This window comes from Oratosquilla oratoria, chromosome 41 (genome assembly GCF_046742065.1).
Source record: "Oratosquilla oratoria isolate Oo_2021 chromosome 41, ASM4674206v1, whole genome shotgun sequence".
Lineage (NCBI taxonomy): Eukaryota > Metazoa > Arthropoda > Malacostraca > Stomatopoda > Squillidae > Oratosquilla > Oratosquilla oratoria.
In genome coordinates this window covers 1,981,904-2,006,770 of record NC_134817.1, presented here as the reverse complement: position 1 = coordinate 2,006,770, position 24,867 = coordinate 1,981,904, and the positions used below count along the sequence as shown (strand labels likewise).

The 24,867-nt window shown below is 40.4% G+C and overlaps 1 protein-coding gene across 3 annotated transcripts; it reads right to left on the bottom strand.

The window, feature by feature from the left end:
• Positions 1–909: 909 nt before the first annotated feature.
• Positions 910–24,576, bottom strand: LOC143020884 (protein LZIC-like). 3 transcript variants are annotated; one of them, XR_012965947.1, is made up of 7 exons: positions 24,473–24,576; positions 20,632–20,750; positions 20,249–20,384; positions 18,051–18,193; positions 15,672–15,827; positions 9,749–9,869; positions 910–3,099 (listed from the first exon to the last, which is right to left on the bottom strand). XR_012965947.1 is itself a non-coding variant. In XM_076177758.1 (6 exons), exons 2-6 carry the CDS (start codon positions 20,730–20,732, stop codon positions 3,053–3,055), a joined length of 561 nt encoding a protein of 186 aa, XP_076033873.1. In that variant the 5' UTR covers positions 20,733–20,756; positions 24,473–24,526; the 3' UTR covers positions 919–3,052. The 3 variants fall into 3 exon arrangements, 2 of the variants coding, with proteins under 2 accessions (XP_076033873.1, XP_076033872.1); XM_076177758.1 differs by lacking the exon at positions 18,051–18,193 and having other exon boundaries at positions 919–3,099; positions 20,632–20,756; positions 24,473–24,526; XM_076177757.1 differs by lacking the exon at positions 18,051–18,193 and having other exon boundaries at positions 1,170–3,099; positions 24,473–24,575.
• Between the last annotated feature and the right edge of the window lie 291 nt (positions 24,577–24,867).

Genomic DNA, 24,867 nt, shown 5'->3' with positions numbered 1-24,867 from the left:
GGCTACCTCCCTTGTAAGGGGGAAAAAGCCTTGGTATATGTATGTATGTATGTAATTACTGATATTGGCAAATCTGTCTTCATTCCCATGTTAATAGCTGAATAAATATTTTTTAGTTTATGAGGCTGCTTTGAACTGCATGTTGAAGTGTATGAATCAGTAGCAGAACCAAGTTGCCCCTTGTTAAGCAGTTAGTCCCCAGAGCTCAACCTGACAAGTTCACTGGTGATTTGAGATGATCCTGCTGATCTGTATCAACACTAGTTCATACAGCAATTTCAACTTTCTATTTCTCTCACCGAGAAACCTTAAGTAAAAACCCCCCCACATGCACACACCACCTCTTCACAAGATTCTGAATCTGTTAGGACCTTACCAATACTTGTGTTTCCTTGCTTTTCTATTGTTTCACTTCTTGTTTTCTATTTTGGTGTTTCTTAAAAGTGAAATTCTCTTCGGGAACCTTTGGGTATCTTTGGTCAAGTTACCAGTTTATCATTAATTTCTCTTGAAATATTTAATTTTATTATCTTGATTATTATCTGATAATAACTATCTTGCACATAATAATGAAACAATTATCACAAAATAAATTTCTGCTTAAGATTTTTACATGAATAATTATCATAGTATGTGCCAGTATGTGGTTTGCTAACGAGTTGAATTGTTGGGGATATGGATAAGCCTCATGAGTTAATATAGTATCATAAACATATGTTCATGATAGTGTAGGCTGTTTTATTTATCTCTGTTTGTGTTGTGACTATAATATCTGCATCTACTTCACCCATCTCAAGGCTAATGTAACAAGTAAATTAATACAAATTCTTTATTAAGATGACCATAAAAAGTTAATCACATTCATTTTTGAAAAGGCTAATCACCCTTAACCCCTTCCATACGGTGCCGCACACGTAGGCGTCATGGGGAGCGAGTGTATTCGCGAGGCTGCCATATCGGCGTCTTGATTATATTTATTGTAGTCGCCCCTCCATAATGACATTCTTTCTAATTCTTTTGTAATCGCATTTTCTATGGTTATCAAAATTCACGGGTGAAGAGAGAACGATCGATATAAGCGGTGACTATATTTTATGATGCGAGTATTATTACGACACGTCGTACGGCTGGCATTGGCTGCTGCCACCGAGATCCAAGTCCATGACGCCTACGTGTGCGGCACCGTATGGAAGGGGTTAAGGTAAAATTAAATACACACTTGCACATTTATAATTATCTCCCTACTTTACAACCAATAAGCAATACAAGAAATGTGACTCTAAAACTGCACAAGCATTACAATGATCCAGTAATATTCTTGTTTATGCTATGTAGACTTCACAAATTCCTTTTAGTTTCCTCTAAAATATTATTAGAAACTTAAAAATAAGCAGTTATATCCTGGATTGTAGAAAATTACAATAATATAATGAGGGGACTTGGATCCTCTCTCTTTTTCTTTTTCTTTCATGAAAAGCCAAGGCAAAAATTAGCCCTCGACTTAACCAACCCCTTAATACAGGGTAAGTCTTTGCATTATGACTAGCTTTCTGATGTTATTTGGTAATCCAAATATATCAAAGACTACATAAAATCTTTATCATATATATTTGATACATAGCCAATAATAAAAAAAAAAAAGTAATATCATGCAAACTTATGAACATAAATAATGTATCTTGTTCAATATTTCAGAGTATATAAGGGAGAGCATCAATCATAAAAACACGAGGTTATACAGTTAATACATTTTGTTTTTTGTGCACAACTACTACCAGTATTTAACACTTAGCATTTCTTGATACCTCCAGCAAGCTTAAAAACAAAATTACCAAGTGAAATTGACTACTTGGCAACTTTCCATAGCCATCCACACTTATAAAGGATGAAAAAATAGTGCACAAGGGTAATTTAAAAGTAGAGTGGAGAGTTGTTTTTTGAAAGTAGTCTTTATCCTGACCATACAGTGGTTTGTTGCTCAATCATATTATGTTGATAATCTGGTCTCCAAATTATGATGATACTGTGATGGAATATCACAAAACTGAACTGATAGGAAATTGCTAATCAAACTGGCATGAACTTCAGTGGCCACTGGAGTTAGGGAGGTACCATCCCATCGAAATGGAGCAAAATTTAAAGCTCTTGGATGGTGTGACCACATAAACAATTCAAGAAAACATCCAGAAATGGCTAGAGTATTACAAGGTCTGTATCATGAGCAAGCCAAATTGCTCAAAGTAAGAAATTACTATAGATATGGTGAATGGCTTTTAGAATGGTATGGTAGGAGTAGATTATGAGTATTTCTTTTGTGAGTGGCATGAGGCTAGCAACTGCACTTTGTAACTGCTACTGAGTGGTACTGTCTCCTCTTCCTTAAATATGGGTGTCATGGAAAAGTGGCCAATTAGTCATCTTCTCTCAGTCAATTGTTTGACACTTGCACAAAAAACATAAGTATTTGATGTTACTGGCAGTTGTATACAAAACAAAGTACATCAACAATTGGAAAAAAATATATACATATTTGATGTTGCTGGCAGTTGCACACACACAAAAAAATACACTACAGCTAGTACTCTATGAAAACCATTTGCTCATCAAATTGTCCCATAAATAAGAGAACTGATTACTGTACCATGAAGAATAATTTAATTGTATAAATATTTTGATCAGAAATCTGGATTTAAGGCTATGGTGTAGTTGCAGACCTTAGGCACAATCTGAGGCAAGACATTATCATGGACGGACAAGAGTTGATGCAAAAATTATCTTGACATCTTGGTTTAAAAGCTAATTTGTCAATGTAAACATAATTAGCTGCAGTCATCTAACCTTAGGTTTAAAAAATATGTAATCTAATTCACTATGAAGTACTCCTGTCACCTTTTTAATCAGTCCAAAGCCATGCAATGCTCAGAAAATAGGAATAACATGGTTTATAGAAAAAAAAAAAAATATGAATAATACGTAAACAAAATTGATAAAATCATATAAAATGCATCCTCTCATTACCTTTAAACCTCACCATTGCTAATAACCTAATCACTTACTGTAAATCTTGACGAGCTATTTCTAATGCTTTTTGGCCAGCTCCTGGAAAAAATAAATTAATAAGTACATCTAACTGCATTATCAATCTATAATAATAATAAAAAAAACTTTAGTTCACACAGTATTGACTGATGAAGAGCTCATTCACAACATTGTTCAACCTTCAAATCAATGTTCATGTCTACCTTCCTTTGTACTTTGTCCGACTCTACCTGTGAGGCAAGTTTGGATCAAATCGGTCACCTTCGGATTTTGGGTAAAATACATATGGTTTCTCCTTTGAGATTTTTTGGATTTTGGGTCATTTTGGTCACATGCTCCAATTTACCCGCCATATCACCCACAGGTCGAGGGCGTCCATGGCTGCCGTGGAGTCCAATTTGACACCACTCTGGGATATGGTATGGGTGCCACAGGCCCACAAGTGAATACTGGGCAAAAAGGCCCAAGTTTGGAGAGGTACCACAGCAACGCCCTTGGCCTAAGGCTGTTCATGTCTACCTTGCTTTGTAATGTGTCTGACTCTCTACCTGTGACGCAAGTTTAGACCAAATCGGTCATGTACGGATTTTGGCCAAAATTCATATAGTTTTGTCCTTTGAGATTTTTTGGATTTTGGGTCATGTTGGTCACCTACTCAGATTTACCCGCCATATCACCCACAGGTCGAAGGCGTTCAGGACAGCCGTGGAGTCCAATTTGACACCACTCAGGGATACGGTATGGGTGTCAGAGGCCCAAAAGTGAATACTGGGTGGAAAGGCCCAAGTTTGGAGGGGTGTCACCGCCACGTCCTTAGGCTAAGGCTGTTCATGTCTACCTTCCTTTGTACTTTGTCCGACTCTCTACATGTCAGGCAAGTTTGAACCAAATCGGTCACCTTCGGATTTACGGCAAAATTTGAGATTTTTTGGATTTTGGGTCATTTTGGTCACATGCTCAGATTTACCCGCCATATCACCCACAGGTCGAGGGCGTCCACGGCTGCCGTGGAGTCCACTTTGACACCACTCACGGATACGGTATGGGTGCCACAGGCCCAAAAGTGAATACTAGGTGAAAAGCCCCAAGTTTGGAGGGTTCCCACAGCAACGCCCTTGGGCTAAGGCTGTTCATGTCTAACTTGCTTTTTAATTTGTCAAACTCTCTACCTGTGAGGCAAGTTTGGACCAAATCGGTCACCTTCGGATTTTGGATTTTTTGGATTTTGGGTCATTTTGGTCACCTGCTCCGATTTACCCGCCATCTCATCCACAGGTCGAGGGTGGCTAGGGCTGCCGTGGAGTCCAATTTGACACCCCTCAGGGATACGGTATGGGTGCCAGAGGCCAAAAAGTGATTACTGGGTGAAAAGGCCCAAGTTTGGAGGGGTGCCACCGCCACGCCCTTTTGCTAAGGCTGTTCATGTCTTCCTTGATTTGTACTATGTCCGACTCTCTACTTGTGAGTCAAGTTTGGACCAAATCCATTACCTTCGGATTTTGGGCAAAATTCATATGGTTTCTCCTTTGAGATTTTTTGGATTTTGGGTCATTTTGGTCACCTGCTCAAATTTACCCGCAATATTACCCACAGGTCGAGGGCGTCCACGGCTGTCGTGGAGTCCAATTTGACACCATTTAGGGATTCGTTTTGGGTGCCACAGGCCCACAAGTGAATCCTGGGTGAAAAGGCCCAAGTTTGGAGGGGTGCCATCACCACGCCCTTGGGCTGTTCATGTCTACCTTCCTTTGTACTTTGTCCGACTGTACCTGTGAGGCAAGTTTCGACCATATCGGTCACCTTTGGATTTTGGGCAAAATTCATATGGTTTCTCCTTTGAGATTTTTTGGATTTTGGGTTATTTTGGTGAAATGCTCAGATTTACCCGCCATATCATCCAGAGGTCGAGGGCATCCACGGCTTCCGTGGAGTCCAATTTGACACCACTCAGTGATACGGTATGGGTGCCACAGGCCCACAAGTGAATACTGGGTGAAAAGGACCAAGTTTGGAGGGGTGCCACCGCCACGCCTTTGGGCTAAGGCTGTTCATGTCTACCATCCTTTGTACTTTGTCCGACTCTATACCTTTCAGGCAAGTTTGGACCAAATCGGTCACCTTCGGATTTTGGGCAAAATTCATATGGTTTCTCCTTTGAGATTTTTTGGATTTTGGGTCATTTTGGTCACCTGCTCCCATTTACCCACCATATCACCCACAAGTCGAGGGCGTTGAGGGCTGCTGTGGAATCCAATTTGACACCACTCAGGGATACGGGCTGGGTGCCACAGGCCCAAAGGTGAATACTGGGTGAAAAGGCCAAAGTTTGGAGGGGTGCCACTGCTACGCCCTGTGGCTAAGGCTGTTCATGTATACCTTGTTTTGTACTTTGTCCGACTCTCTACCTGTGAGGCAAGTTTGGACCAAATCGGTCACCTTCGGATTTTGGGCAAAATTCATATGGTTTCTCCTTTGAGATTTTTTGGATTTTGTGTCATTTTGGTCACCTGCTCAGATTTACCCGCAATATCACCCACAGGACGAGGGTGTCCATGGCTGACGTGGAGTCCAATTTAACACCACTTAAGGGATACGGTATGGGAGCCACAGGCACAAAAGTGAATACTGGGTGAAAAGGCCCAAGTTTGGAGGGGTGCCACCGCCACGCCCTTGGGCTAAGGCTGTTCATGTCTACCTTCCTTTGTACTTTGTCCAAATCTCTACCTGTGAGGCAAGTTTGGACCAAATCGGTCACCTTCGGATTTTGGGCAAAATTCATATTGTTTCTCCTTTGAGATATTTTGGATTTTGGGTCATTTTGGTCACTACTAAGATTTACCCACCATATCAACCACAGGTCGAGGGCATCCACGGCTGCTGTGGAGTCCAATTTGACACCACTTAGAGATACGGTATGGGTGCCACAGGCCCACAAGTGAATACTGGGTGAAAAGGACCAAGTTTGGAGGGGTGCCACTGCTACGCCCTTGGGCTAAGGCTGTTCATGTCTACCTTACTTTGTACTTTGTCCGACTCTCTACCTGTGAGGCAAGTTTGAACCAAATCGGTCACCTTCGGATTTACGGCAAAATTCATATGGTTTCTCCTTTGAGATTTTTTGGATTTAGGGTCATTTTGATCACCTGCTCAGATTTACCCGCCATATCACCCACAGGTCGAAGGCGTCCATGGCTGCCGTGGAGTCCAATTTGACACCACTCAGGGATACGGTATGGGTGCCACAGGCCCACAAGTGAATACTGGGTGAAAAGGACCAAGTTTTGAGGGGTGCCACCACTACGCCCTTGGGCTAAGGCTGTTCATGTCTACCTTCCTTTGTACTTTGTCCGACTCTCTACCTGTGAGGCAAGTTTGGACCAAATCGGTCACCTTCGGATTTTCGGCAAAATTCATATGGTTTCTTCCTTTTCAATTTGCCTTTCTTTTTTTTATCCCTCTCCTAACCCCTCACACACACTCATTCTCTCTCACTCTCTCACTCTTCTTGTCTCCCTCCCTTCCTCTCCTCCCTCCTGCTCCGCCTTTGTAATCCTTTGTAATAATGGGATTTGGCAGGTCACTGAGTTAGCAACTACAGATCATAAGAATCACTCCTACTCCAAAGTACTAATTTTTCTTTTTGCAATTAAGAGAGGAAGAGGAGGTGAATCAATTAGAGAAGGAAAGGTAAAAGGTGTAGATGGAGAGATGATAATGGAAGAGAAGGCAGTAAGGGGAAGATGGGTAGAATATTTTAGGGAGTTGCTAAATGTGAAGGAGGATAGGGAGGGAAAGATAGTTCCAGTGGGAAGTGCTAAGAAAATGACCGTGATGAGTGAGGAAAATGGAGGCGAAATAAGGAAAGATGAAGAGAAGGCAGTTGTTAAGTTCATGAGAGCAGGTAACGCACCTGGTCTGGATGGATGCCATGCAGAATGTCTAAAAAAAAAAGGAGGTACAGTGATGGTGGACTGGCTGGTGAGGTTATTTAATGTTTGCTGGAGAGAGGGTAGAGCACCAGAGGACTGGAGGAGTGCCTGTATAGTTCCATTTTACAGGGGAAAAGGGGACAAGTGTGAGTGTAGTAGTTTCAGAGGGATTAGCTTGTTAAGTGTAGTTGGGAAGGCTTATGGGAGGATCTTGATTGAGAGGATTAGGAGAGGATCAGAGGGATTGATTGGCAAGGAGCAGTGTGGATTTAGGACAGGTAGAGGTTGCGTAGATCAGATTTTTGTGGTAAGACAGATATGTGAGAAAGCTATAGGAAAAGGTAAAGATTTTTTGGGGGGCTCTTATGGATCTGGAAAATGCTTAAGACAGGGTAGACAAGAAGGCACTGTGGGAGGTTTTGTAGATATATGGGATAGGAGGAAAGCTTCTAGGAGCTGTCAAGAGTTTTTACGAGAGTAGTAGAGCATGTGTCTGGATTAGAAATGGAGAGAGTGAGTGGTTCGAGGTAAAGGTGGGACTTTGTTAGGGACGTGTTATGTCACCCTGGCTGTTCAACTTATACATGGATGGGGTGGTGCAAGAGGTAAATGCAAGGGTGGTGGGTCAGGGATTGGAAATGTTTAAAGAAAATGGAGAGAAGTGGGAGGTAGGCCAGCTGTTGTTTGCGGATGACACTGCACTTGTAGCAAGATCAGAGGAGGGACTGAGAAAGTTGGTGACAGAGTTTGGGAGAGTGTGTGAAAGAAGAAAGTTGAAGATAAATGTGGGTAAAAGTAAGGTGATGAGATGTACAAGGGGTGAAAGTGGCAGCAGACTGGAAGTGAGCATTAAGGGAGAGCGACTGGAGGAAGTGGATAGTTTTAGATACTTGGGTGCGAATGTGGCAGGAAGGGGTGGAGTGGAGGTAGAAGGTAGATTGAGAGAAGCGAGTAAATGCCTTGGTAGATTAAAAAGTGTTATGAGGAATAGGCATTTGGGAATGGATGCTAATAGGAAATTGTATGATGGAGTGATTCTGCCATCAGCACTGTATGGGGCAGAAACATGGAACATAAGAGAGGTTCAGCGACTTGACACAATGCTCCTAGGTTTGCCTTTAACCTCTTCAGTACGGGCCTTAAATCTCGCGGGCAGCAGCCGATGCCAGCCGTACGACGTGTCGTATTAATACTCACATCATAAAATATAGTCACCGGTTATATCAATCATTCTCTCTTTCACCCGTGAATTTTGAAAACCATAGAGAATGTGATTAAGGGCAGTTTATAGAGAATGTCAAAACGCAGGGGCAACTACAATAGATATAATCAAGACGCCGATATGGCAGCCTCGCATATCCACTTGCTCCTCATGCTGCCTACGTATGCGGCACCGTATGGAAGGGGTTAATAGGCAAAGCCTGATGGAAATGCTTGCCAATTGAGTGGATAGGGGGAACAGCACTATTTCAGGGTCACAGTACAGGTAAAACACTGCTGGTTCCAAAAAACATCCTTACCTTTTCCTAAAGCTTTCTCACATATCAGTCTTACCACAAAAATCTGATCCACACATCCCCTACCTGTTCTAAACCCACACTGTTCCTCACCAATTACTCCCTCTGTTCCTCTCCTAGTCCTCTCAATCAAGACCCTCCCATAAGCCTTCCTAACTACATTTATCAAACTGATCCCTCTGAAACTAACACTTGTCCCCTTTTACCTTGTAAAGTGGAACTATACATGCACTCCTCCAGTCCTCCAGCACTCTTCCGTCTCTTAAACAAACATAATCTCACCAGCCAGTCCACCATCTCTGTACCTCTTTTTTAAACTTTCTGCATGACATCCATCCAACCCAGGTGCCTTACCTGCCCTCATCAACTTAACAACTGCCAACACACACACACACACATATATATATATATATATATATATATATATATATATATATATATATATATATATATATATATATATACATACAGAAGATAGGGGTGAATGGAGAGGGGTTGTGTATAGATGATGCTGTGATGCATGAGGTGGAGTGGGTGGGGGATGGAGGGTGAAGAAGTATGTATGAGAAAAAAAATTGATGCAGCCCGAAGGGATTTCCCACGTCATCTCCTTTTCTGCATGGGGGGACGGAGAGGGGCGGTCACCAAATTTATGAAGCAGCCTTGTTGTGGATGTGCTGTGTCTTGCGACACTGCTTCTGACCCAGGGCAGTGGACAGGAGGCAGGGATGGCCTGTCATCCAGGATGTGGCAAGATAAGAAGGAGGGAAGAGGGTGGAGGGGAGTTGAATATATAGGAAATGGAATGGGGTGGGGAGTGGTTTCTATGCCTTTTTCTTTTTGACTACCCCCCCATGTAAGGGGGGAAAAAGACTTTGGTATATGTATGTGTATATATATATATATATATACACACACACATAAAATAACTTTTCTCAGCATTTTTATGGATAGTCAAAATTATTCATTGCCCATAGATAAGATCTGAAATTAAAAATTCATTAAAACTGTGGAATTCTGTAACTATTTCCTTTGGGTTTGGATCTATTTGTACAATATTCTGTCAAGATCTCACTGAAATAAGTTTATTTTATACACTTAATCACATAGGACCGCAAAGTATTACAAACTTTTTAAAATATTCTCTAGCTAAAGAAAATCTTTCACAACTAATATAAAGCTAAAAATCTACATTATAAAAAATAATGTGCGTTTCCTACTAACTTCAACGTGATCTGTAAAAAGAGACAAATTTTGTCATACCTTCTTCTGAGCCAACTTGAACAAAGTTTTTCATCACATCAGATGCATGAGTACTAATGAAAGACTGTTCTTGTGGTTCTAAAACATCTCCTAACTTCTGCAAGGCACTAAGTACTTCAACCTGTAAGAAAAAATAGTCTGTTAAGAAATGGACTTAAAAAAAGTCACAGCTTACATGTCACTATGTGCAAAGCAAGATTGCTAGGTACTGGAGAAGAACACCACCCCTTTCACTACCACCACATTCAATCTGTTAATTCCATGTAAATTGCATTTCTTTTTTTCTTTCCTATCAATACTGCAAATTCATCCATGTGCATCCACTTCATCATACAGGTCATTGTTACCTTATTCTGTACATTCTTATCTAATTCATTCAACCATCAATCCACATTTTTGCTTCTTACACATGGCAGGTACCTGCTTCTGGTGGTCTGTATGATACACAACAAAACTGCTCATTTTAAAAAACTGTAAACTCACTCACCTCCATTAGGAGGTGCAGCTTTGAGGGGCTGACACCAAGGCCGGCCATACACTATAATGTACACCTGACAGGTACGCCTGAACAGTCACGCCTGTCAGGTATACCTGATAGTGTATGGCGGGAAAAACTAGCCTCTCAGGCGACCTGACAACTGATGAAAATTCGATCAGTTGTCAGGTCGCCTGAGATAATAAGGAGAGAAAGTACAACTCATCTTCTCGAGAATCCATGGCAAACTGACAAACTTGACAGGTATGCATGAAGAGTGTGTGTGCTCCTCAGGTATCAGGTATACCTGACAGGCATAACTTTTCAGGCATACCTGTCAGGTGTACATGATAGTGTATGGCCGGCACAAGTCTTTGCAATAGACTCAGGATGTCTCTCTATCAACTTCAAATGTATTTCTCACACTTTTCCACAAATGGAGAGTTGACAACTGGCAACTGCTCCCCTCCCCTTACTACTTTCAGCCAGCAAAATTGAAAAAGTCTCACACTAATACAATACAGACAACAATCCAAAGTTTCTTCCCAGAAGGAAGGTCCTGAAGACCACTCCCAGCAACAGTGGGGCTGCAGGTTTTCTACTCAGTGAAACTCTGAAGAAACAATTATTATTACAAATCCAGACTTAAACTCTTATGGTTTCTTTTACCTTACCTAACCACATTTTCCTTGGTGTACCCCTTGCTCTTGCTCCTAGCGCTATCAATTTACAAATCCTTCCAGGATATCTATTCTCACCCACCCTCATAACATGGTCAAACCACTTTAAAGTTGACCTGCTCCATCCTTTCTCCCAATCCCATCTGTACCCCAATAAATTTGTGAACCCTATGGCCACATAAAAAAAGTTAGTTGGTTATCATCCTTGCTATTGGGAAGAGGCGGGTTGGGCGGGCTTTTTTTTTATCTATTTTTTTATTCTTCTTTCAGCTTTCCACACAGAGTGGTGGATGTCTGGAATAAATTGGATGAAACAATAGTGTGTGCAAACACCATACATGAATTTAAGAACAAACTAGACGTTGTGAGATACAAAGATGGGTCACCATGACCATAGCTCCCCTTCCTGTATAATACAACTACGTAAATCCACACACAGACTTTGGAACAAAGAAGAGAAGGAGGTGGCCTACTGACCATTTACAGAATCATGAAAGGCAGATCTCCTTGACAGAGAGGACTTACTAAAAAAAATAAATAAATAAATAAAAATAAAATAAAATCCACACATGGATATCTGGAACAAACTGGGTAAAACAACAGTGTGTGCAAAAACTATACCCGAATTTAAGAGCAAACTAGACACTGCAAGATACAAAGACAGGACACCATAAGCATAGCTCCCCTTCCTGTAAGATGCAACTAGGTAAATACATGCACACACAAACACACACCCTAACACGGTTGAAAAGATTTAGAAATTTAATTTCCTCCCATAAGGATAGATTGCATGATCTGGAGCAAAAACGTGAGCAAGAAAAGGAAACAAACCTGACTCAGAAAGAAGAGATTGATACATTGAGAAGGAAAAATGAAAAATTGACGAGAGAAAAAATCTTTTCAACACCATCGAGGAAAAGGAGGATAGGACAACAACAAATGAGGATAGGAGAGACAGAGAGTCATTGAGCAACAGGGAAGAGGTAGCCAAGAAGGAATAGTCAAAGTTACAAAAAAAGGAGAATTTCTTGTCAGAGATAGTTGACAAGACTAGATGCATGTCACTCTTTGGTTGATGAGAAACTACATGGAAACTACACCAAGAAATGCAAAATATTAGGGAAATTATCTCAATAACTGTAGGGAAGGATTTGGATGTAACAGACTGGATTGATAGCATGTGCAGGTTAGGTCAGCACAAGAGGAATAAAGTTCAAGTTGCAAGTCATGGAAAACAAAATAATCAGCAAGTCTTGGAAGTTAGCATGAGAGGAAAGGTTAAAAAATATTTAGATTAAGTAAGATGCTAATGAAGAGCAATGAGTAAAGACATAAAAGTTCTTAGAGGAAGCTTGAGCCAAAAATTATAGGAGGGCAGAAGTAGTAAAACATCAGTTCTTTTGTTGAGTTGTCAGGCTTATGAAAAGGGTTTAATTGAGAGGATTAGAAGAGGAACTGAGGTAGTAATTGGTGAGGAGCAGTGTGGGTTTAGGAAAGGTAAGGGTTGCATGGATCAGATTTTGGTAGTAAGGCAGATCTGTGAGAAAACTTTAGGAAACGGTAAGGATGTTTCTGGGGCCTTTATGGACTTGAAGAAGGTTTATGACAGGGTAGATAGGCACTGTGGGAGGTATTGCAGATATATGGGATTGGGGGAAAGCTGTTAAGGGCAGTCAAGAGTTTTTACAATAGTAAAGCCTGTGTTAAAATGGTAAATGGAGAGAGCAAGTGGTTTGAGGTAAAGGTGGGACTGCATCAGGGATATGTCATGTTGCCATGGCTGTTCATTGTGTACATGGATGGGGTGGTGCAGGAGGTAAATGTGAGAGTAATGGCCAAGGAACTGGAGACAGAAAATGGAGCGAGTTGGAAATAAATCTTAAAGAAGAGAGGCTGGAGGAAGTGGATAGCTTTAGGTACTTGGGGTTGCATAATGCAGGAAAGGGGGGAGTGGAAGCGGAGATCAATTGTAGATTGAGAGAAGCAAGTAAATGCCTTGGGGGATTAAAATGTGCCATGAGAAATGGGCATCTGGGGATGGATGCAAATAGGAAATTATATGAAGGGGTGATTGTGTCAACGACTGTATGGGGTGGAGACTTGGAATTTAAGGAAGGCAGAGAGAAGTTTAAATTTGTTTTAGATGAAATGTCTGAGAAGTATGGTAGAGGTTACAAGGTTGGAGAGTGAGAAATGAGGAGGTGAGGGGAGGAGGGGTGATTAAGGAGATGGTAGATAGGGCTCATAAAAGAGTACTATTATGGTTTGGACACATGGAAAGAATGAGAAGAGAAAGATTAGTAAAAGAGGTGTGGAAAGTAGAGGTGGATGGAGTGAATATGAGGGGGCAACCAAGGATGAAATGGATGGAGAGGGTGAAGAGGGCTTTAAGCAAAAATCATCAAGTGAAACAAGGTTGAAAAGTAGGGGTGATTTTGAGTTTGGGAGTATGGAGAGTGTGTCAGGAGTGAGGAAGGGGTGAGGGAGGGAAGGGAGGTCTCTGCTGGTAAATGATGAGATAGGAAATTGTGGTGGAGTGAAGGAAGTTTCCTCAAGGTTAATGTGGGTGAAGGTGAAACTGGGATGGGAGATGTTTTTGTAAGCACATATGGACCTGACAGTGAGAAGAGTGTATGGGAAAGGGAGACTTTTTTTGGATAGATTTAAATGAATGTTTAGTTTTGGGAGGAATGTAAATTTTATATTAGATCTCAATGCTAGAGTAGGGTATGAACTAATATATGAAGTAGTAAGGAATTTTAGAGTAAAAGTTATAGTGGAGAGTTGATGTTGGAGATGCGTTTATAAAGGGAGTTGATGATAGCAAAAACAGTGTTTAAGAAGAGAGTTAAGCATAATTATATATGGGAAAGGGTGGTGCATGGAAAGGTGGTTGATGCATTAATGGACTATATAATGGTATCCAGAGGAAGGATAGGAAGAGTTCTGGATGTTCATGTTCTTGGGAATGTCAATGTAGTGGTATTGGGAGATCTCAATGCTAGAGTAGGGATGAGCCAATAGATAGAGTTGTTGGAAAGTCTGGAATTCCAGGTGAAAATCATAGTTAATGGTGATATGTTTAGAGAGTTGATGATAGCTAACACAGTGTTTAGAAAGAAAGTCAAGCATACATATGGGAAAGGGTGGATGGAAGGGTGGTTGATAATGCATTAATGGACTATGTAATGGTATCCAGGGAAGGAGTAGAGAGAGTTTTGGATGTCCATGTTTTTAGGGGAGAGAGTGGGGGAATATCAGGTCCTTTTTTGGTGGAAGGAAAGTTGAGAGTGGGGGATAGGTGGAGAAAGGGGAAAAGGACAGAAAGTAGAGAGGGGCTTAGAGCAAACTGTTTAAATGCCAGTGACAGTGGGTGGGATACACCTTTTACCTTTTCTTTTCTACTTGATTTGCCTTCTCTTCCTCTCTCAATTTCCTTCCAAAATTTTCTGTCATACTCTTACCCCATTTCACATCTTTCATCTTTAACTCCTTTATCTTATGCTTTACTTCTCTTCTCTTTTCTTTGTACCTCTCATATGATTCTCTCATCCTATTTTGTAACTAATCTATGAAAGCTCATTTCTTCTCTTCTACAACCTTCACTGCTTCATCATCCCACCACTCACTACCCTTCCTTCTATTTCCTACCATCCTCCTTGTTCCACACACCATCTTTGCACACCTTATGACTTCCTCCTTGAACCATCCCCATTCCTCTTCCACTCCTAGTTCTACTCTATCCTTCACTAGTGTTTAAAAAAAAAAAAAAAAAAAAAAATATATATATATATATATATATATACATACATTATATATATATATATATATATATATATATATATAATAATAATAATAATAATAATCGCAAGTTATTTTTTCTTTATGAGTTTTTTTTACAAAACCAAATTTGTTCAGATATTAAATATCAAGTATATGAAAACAGGTGTAAGTACTTGATTCATCCCTCCACATATGCGTATCTACCTTATCCAAAGAGACATCAGACACAGTATAAAAATAAACAAGTAATTGACCTTTTTAGTCAGGACTCAGATGCTGCAACAAGTGTAGATACTGTATATGGGCCAATATGGCTACCTTACAAAATTTACTCTTAGTATAATCTTCAAAGATTAAACACTCCAAATTTCCTTGTCATGAATGGTTAAACATAAACATAAAATAGGATATACAATAAGGTATGCACAAATAAATCATGGTCTATAGGCCTGGAAAAAAAACACAAAAATATCCATGTTTTTTTTTTGGTCAAGTCTTTTTTTTTTTATAAAAACTTTTTTTTTTAAACAGCACATTTTCTTTAGTTGCATCTAAATCCTTCACTTCCTCCTACTCCTCTCTCAGCTTCTTATACTCCTTTTCTTTCTCATTTAACCCCCTCACCTCCATCAGTAGGTGCAGTCTTGAGGGTTGGCACTCTGTCTCCAGACAGGATTTAAGATCTCTATTAACTTCAGCTGTATTTCTTACACTTTTTCACACAGAGCTGACAACTGGCAACTACTCTCCTCTTCCTACAAGTATCTTTAATGACTTTACTGACCTTGCTTAATAAATACTAACCATCTTACTGACCACATGGGCTAGTTTAAGAGAAACCTGGAAATAAATGTCATTCTGCAGTTGTAATAGCATAGCAATAAATGTATAACTGCCTTGAAATTGCACCATGAGTTGAGAAGTCTTACATAAAATAAGAAAATCAGAAGTAATATATTTTCAAGGAATATTATAAAATCATCACCTTTTGTTGCTGGTATGCATTTGAAGTTAATTTTCCGATCTTGAAATCTCTTTCAATTTGAGACAATTTTTCCCTAAGCTGGTCTGGCTGTTTCTTGGCAAACATTTGGATAACCTCAGGGGTATGAAAAGCTTCTGATATTGCAGCCTGAATTGCCTGTGTCAAAGAGGAAGAAAATTAAAGTGTCTCATATATGTCACAAATATAGGAATTAAATACTGATGCGAGAGTGAGCCCACCACAAAACTGATCAGTCTTCTCTTCTCAGGGACTCAACTTTTAACTATAAACCACTGTCCCATGGCCCATGCATATCCATTCAATAAACCTGTTCTCCCATCCAGTATCTGTTTTCCAGCCAGGCCCACATCTCTTCCCTACACATCCTCACATCTGGCATCCCAACGTGGGAATCTTCTCGTACATCCAGTGGGCTGGGATCAGTCAGGTTGCTGATCTTTGTATTCTATCAATCCTACTTAAATTTTTGGGACCAATAAATAGTACCTCCATGTGGTGGTCCCGCAAGGTAGTGAAACTAAACATTCTCAAAACCCGTAAGTTCCCTCACCTCACCTCCATCAGGAGGTGAGGTGAGGTGAGGTGAGGTGAGGTGAGCCCTGAGGGGCTGACACTTGGTCCCTGGAGTGGAACTAAGATCTATCAACTTCAAATGTATTTCTTACACTTTTCACACATGGTGAGCCTATCAACTTTAAATGTATTTCTTACACTTTTCACACATGGTGAGCTTATCAGATTTAAATATATTTCTTACACTTTTTCACACATGGTGAGCTTATCAACTTTAAATGTATTTCTTACACTTTTTCACACATAGAGAGCTGACAACCTGTGACTGCTTCCCTTCTACCTTTTTCAGCTGGTGACGTGGAAAAAGTCCTACACTAATAAAACACAGACAACAATCCAAAGTTTCTTTCCAGAGAGATCTGTGGGAGGGACCAAGGGCCATTGACAGCCACAGTGAGGCTGTGGGCTTTCCATTTAAAGAAACTAGAGACAACTGAATTACCTAAATTCTTTATTTTTTGGTGAGACCACACAACTGATATAGAGTGTAATTTAGGGTGGATTAGGTTCTCCTTAAGTTTTTTCAACATCCCTTGTCCACACTGTGAAAAGCCACTCTTATATTTGTCAACAGTCTATACAGCAGGTCTCAATCACTCTCTTGCTGTGTTAGTTGAGTGACATATTACTCCTGACAAGACTCCCAGGTCCTTCTCTTCTTTTGCTTTTGTAAATGCTTCACTTACCATTGAATAAATCAGGGACTAATGACTGATACTTGCCTCTGGTGATCCCACTAGATGGATATGGAAAGAATCATATCCCAGCTGTCCCTTTTTGAAATCCATCAACTCCCTCACTTCCATCTGGGCCCAAAATCTTTCTCTATCAAGTTGAACTGTATTTCATCCACCTTTTTACATACAGAAAGCCAACAAACCATAACTCCCTTCTTCCTACTGCTTTCAGGAGATATCTATGAAAGGGCCTAAGTACCATTGCCAGCCAATGTGGGGCTGCATGTTTCCCATCAGCCAAACTTGAGGCAACAATCATCATTGTTATTCAATACATCAGGAAACAGTCAAGTACCTGCAAGTGGTGGTCCTACAAAATAGATGTCAAAAAATAATCTCCCTACCACCTCTCTTCAAAACCAATTGCCCACCTCATCTCTATCAGGTGTTGAGGGGCTAATACTCAGTCTCTGAATTAAGCCCAAGGTCAATCTCTATCAACTTCAACTTTTCACTTAAGGTGAGCTGACAACCAGCAATTTCTCCCACTCTCCTAAAATAAGGTGGAGACACAGTAATGGGCCCCCCTATCTATCAATCAATCAGCCATTTTGAGTCCACTGCAGACCAAAGGCCTCTTTCATTTCATTCTATGACTCATACAATTGTGCCAACCTCTGTAATGTCACTCCTGCAAACTTTTCTCTACCTTCTGTCTGGTTTCCCTTTTGCATGTTTCTCATCTTGTGGCACCCATTCAGTAAGATGTGAATCTATACAATATACTATACATACATATACAATACCTATACAATATAGAAAATAGTCTTACCTATATTAGGTGAATGGCACACCATTCAATTGGTTTGGACTGTTTTTCTCAAAAGTTGGTGTATTGACCTGTTTGCAATTTGACAGGCCCTAAATCCACTAGTCAATTTCACCTAATGGTGTCTGCTGGGTTCTGTCATATGACAGAGAAATGCTGCCATTCCTTGTGGCAAAGTTGGCAATTAGTAGACTTGTGGGCCAATCAAACCACCAGTAGATCATAATACTAACTCTTGTAAAAGACAAATTTATATTGGGTGAATGGTGTGTTACTCACCTAATAAAGGCTCTTCCAGAGTCCTGTATTTCCTTCCCCTCATCTTCCCATACCTGTCTGTAACTTGCCATTCCTTCCATCATGTCATTTACATTAATCAAGAACATTATGGTTGCCAATACTGATCCCTGCAGTACAGGGTTCTTCAAATGTTCTGAAAGTTATTAAACAACAACAACAACAACAACAACAACAACTATTTCTACTTACACTACTTAATTTGAAGCAATTCAGTAACTGTCATCAGGGTTAATTTCTATGTGAGGCTCATTTGCCATGATAGGGAAAAATTAGTAGCATCATCTGCGAGAGGTAAATGCAAGGGTAGTGGGTCAGGGATTGGAGATGGTTAAAGAAAATGGAGAAAAGTGGGAGGTGAGCCAGCTGTTGTTTGCTGATGACACTGCACTTGTGGCAGGATCAGAGGAGGGACTGAGGAAGTTGGTGACAGAGTTTGGGAGAGTATGTGATAGAAGAAAGCTAAAGATAAATGTGGGTAAAAGTAAGGTGATGAGATGTACAAGGGGTGAAAGTGGCAGTAGACTGGAAGTGAGCATTAACCCCTTCCATACGGTGCCGCACACGTAGGCGTCATGGACTTAGATCTCGGTGGCAGCAGCCAATGCCAGCCGTACGACGTGTCGTAATAATACTCGCATCATAAAATATAGTCACCGCTTATATCGATCGTTCTCTCTTCACCCGTGAATTTTGATAACCATAGAAAATGCGATTACAAAAGAATTAGAAAGAATGTCATTATGGAGGGGCGACTACAATAAATATAATCAAGACGCCGATATGGCAGCCTCGCGAATACACTCGCTCCCCATGACGCCTACGTGTGCGGCACCGTATGGAAGGGGTTAAGGGAGAGCAACTGGAGGAAGTGGATAGTTTTAGATACTTGGGTGCAAATGTGGCAGGAAAAGGTGGAGTGAAGGTGGAGGTAGAATGTAGATTGAGAGAGGTGAGTAAATGCCTTGGATTGAAAAGTGTAATGAGGAATAGACATTTGGGAATGGATGCTAAGAGGAGACTATATGAAGGAGTGATTGTGCCAACAGCACTGTATGGGGCAGAAACATGGAACATAAGAAAGGAAGAGAGAAGGAGTTTGAATGTGTTTGAGATGAGGTGTCTGAGAAGTATGATGGGGGTTACTAGGCTAGATAGAGTGAGAAATGAGGAGGTGCGGAGAAGAATGGGGGTGGAAAGGGAGTTGGGAGATAGGGTTGATGAAAGAGTATTAGGATGGTTTGGACACATGGAAAGAATGAGTGAAGAAAGACTAGTAAAAGAGGTATGGAAGGCAAATGTGGAGGGAGTGAACATGAGGGGACGTCCTAGGATGAGGTGGATGGATGGAGTGAAGGGGCTTTGGGGAAGAGGGGAATGTCTGTTGAGGAAGGACAGGAGAGGACAGAAGACAGGGGTGAATGGAGAATGGTTGTATATGGATGATGTTGTGATGCATGAGATGGAATGGGCGGGGGGATGGGGGGTGAGGTAGTATGTGTGAGCAAAATTTGATGCAGCCCGAAGGGATTTCTCCCCGTCTTCTCCTTTTATGCATGGGGGGACAGAGAGGGGGGTCACCGATATAATGAAGCGGCCTTGCTGTGGATGTGCTGTGTCTGGCGACACTGCTTCTGACCCAGGGTAGTGGACAAAGTGCAGGGATGACCCATCATCCAGGAGGTGCTAAGATAAGAGGGAGGGTGGAGGGGTGTGGAGTGTTTTCAGGGATGGAATGGGTGGGAATGATTTTATGCCTTTTCCTTTTTGGCTACCTCCCTTGTAAGGGGCAAAAGGCCTTGGTATATGTATGTATGTATCATCTAGGAGGATATCCTACATAAGGATATAAAATAAAACATCTGATCTTGATAAATACAAGTGCTAATGAGCTGCCCACACTTTCATATAACTAATAAATTCACACAACCTCACAAAGATATTATGTATGTATTTACCTGATCGTAGTACACAGGAAAGGAGCAACACTTATTTATGTCCCATTTCATACTCTCCAATCTATCATACATAGCCTCAAATTCATTTACAGTTTGAACTTAGACTATATCCTTGATTTCCGATTATCATGCTTTTATCTGAATTCATGTGTTGCTCCCTCTAAACTATTCCAAGTATATATGCATATAAAAGTTCAAACAAATTTTCTGTACTGTACAAACCAGCTGCATAGCATTAATGGAATCCACCAGTGTCATGTCACCACTGGCCATACGGGTTAGGGATGCCTCAAATTCTGTCAACTGTTCTAGTGTATCCTTCTTTACATCTTCATATTCTTCAGGCTCCAATTCTGCTCTTTGGGAAGTGGGAGATATTTTATATTGTTGTATATTATTATTTTTCAAAAATTATTCACAATAGCCAAATTAGACATCTAATTATGCTAAAGTAACACGTACTATCTCCTTTTCTACAATATTTCACCTCACTTTACCATACTTAAGAAAAGGAATATGAAACTAATTGTGCTTTGTACATTACATAGCGGCAGATGTTAACATTATTACTCAACAGTAATTTGTTCAATGTAAATATCCCTTACTTGCATTCCTCAAGATCAGAAAGTTGTGCAACTAATCGATCCAACTGCTCTTCTAGTTGCTTTCGCAACTTTGCAGTTTCTGAAGCTCCCCTGCTTGTCATCTCTGCCAGTTATCTTTCCTGAAACTCAGAAGTGAAAGTTACCTAGCTGCTACCTGCTGACTGCAGTCTACATTAATTCTCTACAATAAAATTTTGTAATACAAAATAGTTGTCACATTAAATATTTTGCTAATGGTACTTCTCTTCCTTGCAACATACAAATCAAGTCATATGATGAGCACATGCATGTGATGGTCTTCCTAAGCAAACATTGGAGAGAATGACCTCCCTGCCACCCCTCTTCAAACACACACACACCTCCCTCCCTCAAGGGGATGGTACTCAGTCTCTAGACTGAACCCAAGAACTCTTTCTACCAACTATTTTTCCTCCATTTACATACAGGCAGCTGAGAACTGATGATTGCTCACCTCCTCCGACTAGCTAGTGAGATAGAATTAGACCCACACTAATAAAAGTGAAAAGTCTAATGTTTCTTTGTGGAGGGGTCTGCATGAACCACTGCTAGCAAATGTTGAACTGTGAGCTTTTAATCAGTGAAACCCAAGGCACAGTTAATATGGATATATGATTGTATGCATATATGTATTTATCTAGTTGTAGTATGCAGGATGGGAACTATGCTCATGGGGTTCTGTCTCGTAACTCCATTTACCATACCTTGTTTCCATACCTGTGTTATATATTTACATTCAGTATGTTTAAGCATCTGTGTGAAAAAACATCTTCACATCTTTCAGTCAAGTGTTTTAATGAACTTTCCAAGTGGCTCTCAGATCTTCTATCACCTTTTGTTGGCTAATTTTCCAACTCTCACATTAAAACCTCCACTGATTTCATTTCCAAAATAAAAAATGTCAAAATATAGGATGACAGGTTACGTAGCCTTGATATAACTTCACTCTTCACTAACATCAATGTTGAGGATGTTCTCATATTTTTAGAATCCTGACTGCAACCATTTCAGGACAATTTCTCATTTTCGGTCAACAGAAGTATTGATTTGGTTTGCCTTTGTGCTTCTTCAAACATCTTTTCTTTCCAGGACCAATTCCTTAAGACAGAAATTTGGTTGCAGTATGGGTTCTAATTTATCTCCTGTTTTGACCAACTTGTACGTGGAGTACTTTAAGTGTACTTTATTAACCACTATCAAACCACCTGAGATGATTTGGTACCGTTATGTCAATGACATTTTCTCAGCATGAGATGACAGACAGGGTGTAAAGTATTCCTGGATAAGTTGAACCAATTGTTCCCTAATATTGAGTTCAAAACCGAATGGGAGGTGGGTTACCAGATCTCATTCATAGACATTTTAATTAGAAGGATTGATGGTAATATATCTTTCAGCTTACAGAAAACCCATCCATTCAGGTAGTTACCTCCACCTTTTTAGTAACCACCCCAACAAAGTCAAGAAGAGTGCTGCCTCTGGTCTTTTTCTGAGGGTTTTTAGGATTTGTAGTCCGTCTTCTACAATATACATATGATTATGATATTCATAAAAGAGCGTGACAAAGGAAGTGTTTCAAGGGGCCAAGTTACATGATATCAGTATAATTAACGAAGGCTTCAGGAAAGAGCTCTCTGAATTAAATGACAGCAAAGCTCCATGACCAGATAGAATATCACTGTGCCCCACTTGCAGATAATTCCATGTCCTTGAGGACTGACAATGTACCACATGACTGGAGGAAGGCCAACATATCACCTATATACAAGAAAGGATGCAGGACAAATCCACTAAACTACCAATCAGTGTCACTGACCAGCATAGTGTCCAAAGTCATGGAGAAGATTGTCGGGGAAAGTATTGTGCAGCACCTCACAGACAATGCACTTATAAATTATCAGCAACATAGCTTTAGAAAGAACAGGAGCTGTCTGACCAATATGTTTTGTTACCTGGATGATTTGGTTAATGCTGTAGATTGCAGTAATTGTGTGGATGTGAACTACCATTGATTGTGAGAAGCCATTCAACAGAGCTCCCCATGAGAGGTTGTTGTCAAACTGGGAGTCTTGGAAGTGGACAGCAATGTTCTGAGTTGGATCAGGAGCTTTCTCACAGACAGATTTTACCAGATATGCATCAGGAGGAAGTGTTTGGGTTGGCTGACAGTGCAAAGCAGAGTACCACAGGGTTCCGTCCCGGGAACGGTCTTTTTCCTGGTGTATATCAATAACATCATTAATAGTCTTGAGTCAACAGCCAGTTTGTTTGTGAATGATGCAAAGATATACAGAACCTTGAAGACTAAGGAAGATTCAGAGGCTCTCCAACGTGACAATAAATGCATGGAAGAATGGAACAGCAAGTGGCTGCTTATATTTAACACAAATGGCAAACCATGTATATAGGTCTCAGTAACCAGCAGGCTCACTACCAAATGAATGATAGTGGGCTGGAAAAATCAACCCAAGAAAAGGACCTAGGAATAGTTTTGACCAATGAACTCAAGTGCTAAGTCCATGCAGCAACGATAGCAGCCAAGGTGAACAGCAGAGTAGGACATCTTGTTACCACTCTACCTCTCTCTGGTTCATCCCATTTTGGTCCTCACTTAAAATGAAATATCCAGGCTCTCGAGAGAGTACAAGAGCTGGTATCAGGCCTCACCTAGCTCCTCTATGAGTCATGCCATCTACATCTCGGCGTATAGTCCCTGGAGGTGAGGAGAGCAAAAATGATATGACTGAAGCCTTCAAACTCTTGCAAGGCTAAGAGGATATCCCCTACACAAGGTTCTTCCTGCTGAACAAAAACAACCTCAGGGGCCACTCCATGAACTTGAGCGAACCTGATCACTGGAGGACCATGATGAAGGGGAACTGGTTTACCCTAGGGGTTATCAACCCTATGAATTCATTCCCAGTGTGTAGTAACTGCTCCATCAATAGCCACATTTAAGACTAGATACAGTAACAATAGGCATGTAGGACTATTAGAACAGATGGCTGACAGGTCAGAGGTGGGGATCACCAAAAGAAAATAACTTATTTCCCTACAATCCATTCATAGTCAAGCAACTATATTACTATCATGTTGGTTGGGGACACTCACACTGGTCTACAATTTTGTGACAACCCTTTGCTTCCTCCGGTACCACATTAACTTTCTTTTGGTACTGCAGAACTATTTCTTTAGTACACAATTATAATTAGACTTTGAATCCTGTCTCCCAATTGCCCCTGCATTCTTTAAATATCCCGTCTGTATTTATAAATGAGAGTGAAGAGTTACTCAAGACAAATCAATAATCAATTCAAACACTTTTACTGTACAAGATTTTCCCTTGGTTGAATAAAACTCCCTGGCAGAAACTGCCAAAAGTCATGAATGGCAATTATATTGTTATCTGAAATGGGTTGCATTCTCTTGCTATGTGAAGGATATCACTTGACTGAATAAAATCGCTGGCGGCAACCAAACAACCATTAACTTTGTAAACAGCCGTAACAAGTTCATTATCAATAACCAATACATCACATGATTTTGTCAATTTCCCATTGCAAACTTCCATTGGTATTCTTGAATTATCTGTACGCATTGCAAAGTTCAGCATTTATTATCCAAATAATTGATACGTATGCTTCAGTTTTTAGTTATAGCCAGGTTAGTCAGCTTTGCATGACGACACTATCACTCATACATGGATTTAAATTAATCGAGACTGTCAACATATCAGTTTATCTTGATTTGGCATGGCACAAAATAAGGGACAAAACAAGTTTTGGCAAACGTATATTACCCTCCTCAACAGCTGTAGCCTTACCTATTCTATAAACCTACATAGACTACACTATTGTCGATTAAGCAACTTTTGACACTTTGTCAACAAGTTCGGCTTTGTCCAAAACTGTCAAAAATTGCTTGACTTGGAACTCATATTTCATATATTTACTTAACACTACAGAAACTTATGCATAAAATACACAAATATAGAACAACATTTAAAAATTGTAATAAATGAACATGATTACTTCCATTCTAATGACAAAGGATGATCAGCTATACAAGAAGCCATCGTCGAACGCATCAGGACGCATTTCATTACATTCACTTCATGCACAGTAAACTTCATTTCTGTCCTTTTCTTCTAAATCTTTTAACCTGAGAATGCCAGTATTACCACTGGATATTATGTTTGTACAGAAACAGTTAATTATA

What these genes read in the sequence shown, in the direction of transcription:
- LOC143020884 (XM_076177757.1), bottom strand. Translation starts at nt 20,732, where the DNA reads ATGACAAGCAGGGGAGCTTCAGAAACTGCAAAGTTGCGAAAGCAACTA. An exon ending in TCTGATCTTGAGGAATGCAA is followed by an intron (nt 20,385 to 20,631) that starts GTAAGGGATATT and finishes CACTTCCCAAAG; the next exon opens with AGCAGAATTGGAGCCTGAAG. An exon ending in CCATTAATGCTATGCAGCTG is followed by an intron (nt 15,828 to 20,248) that starts GTTTGTACAGTA and finishes TCTTTGACACAG; the next exon opens with GCAATTCAGGCTGCAATATC.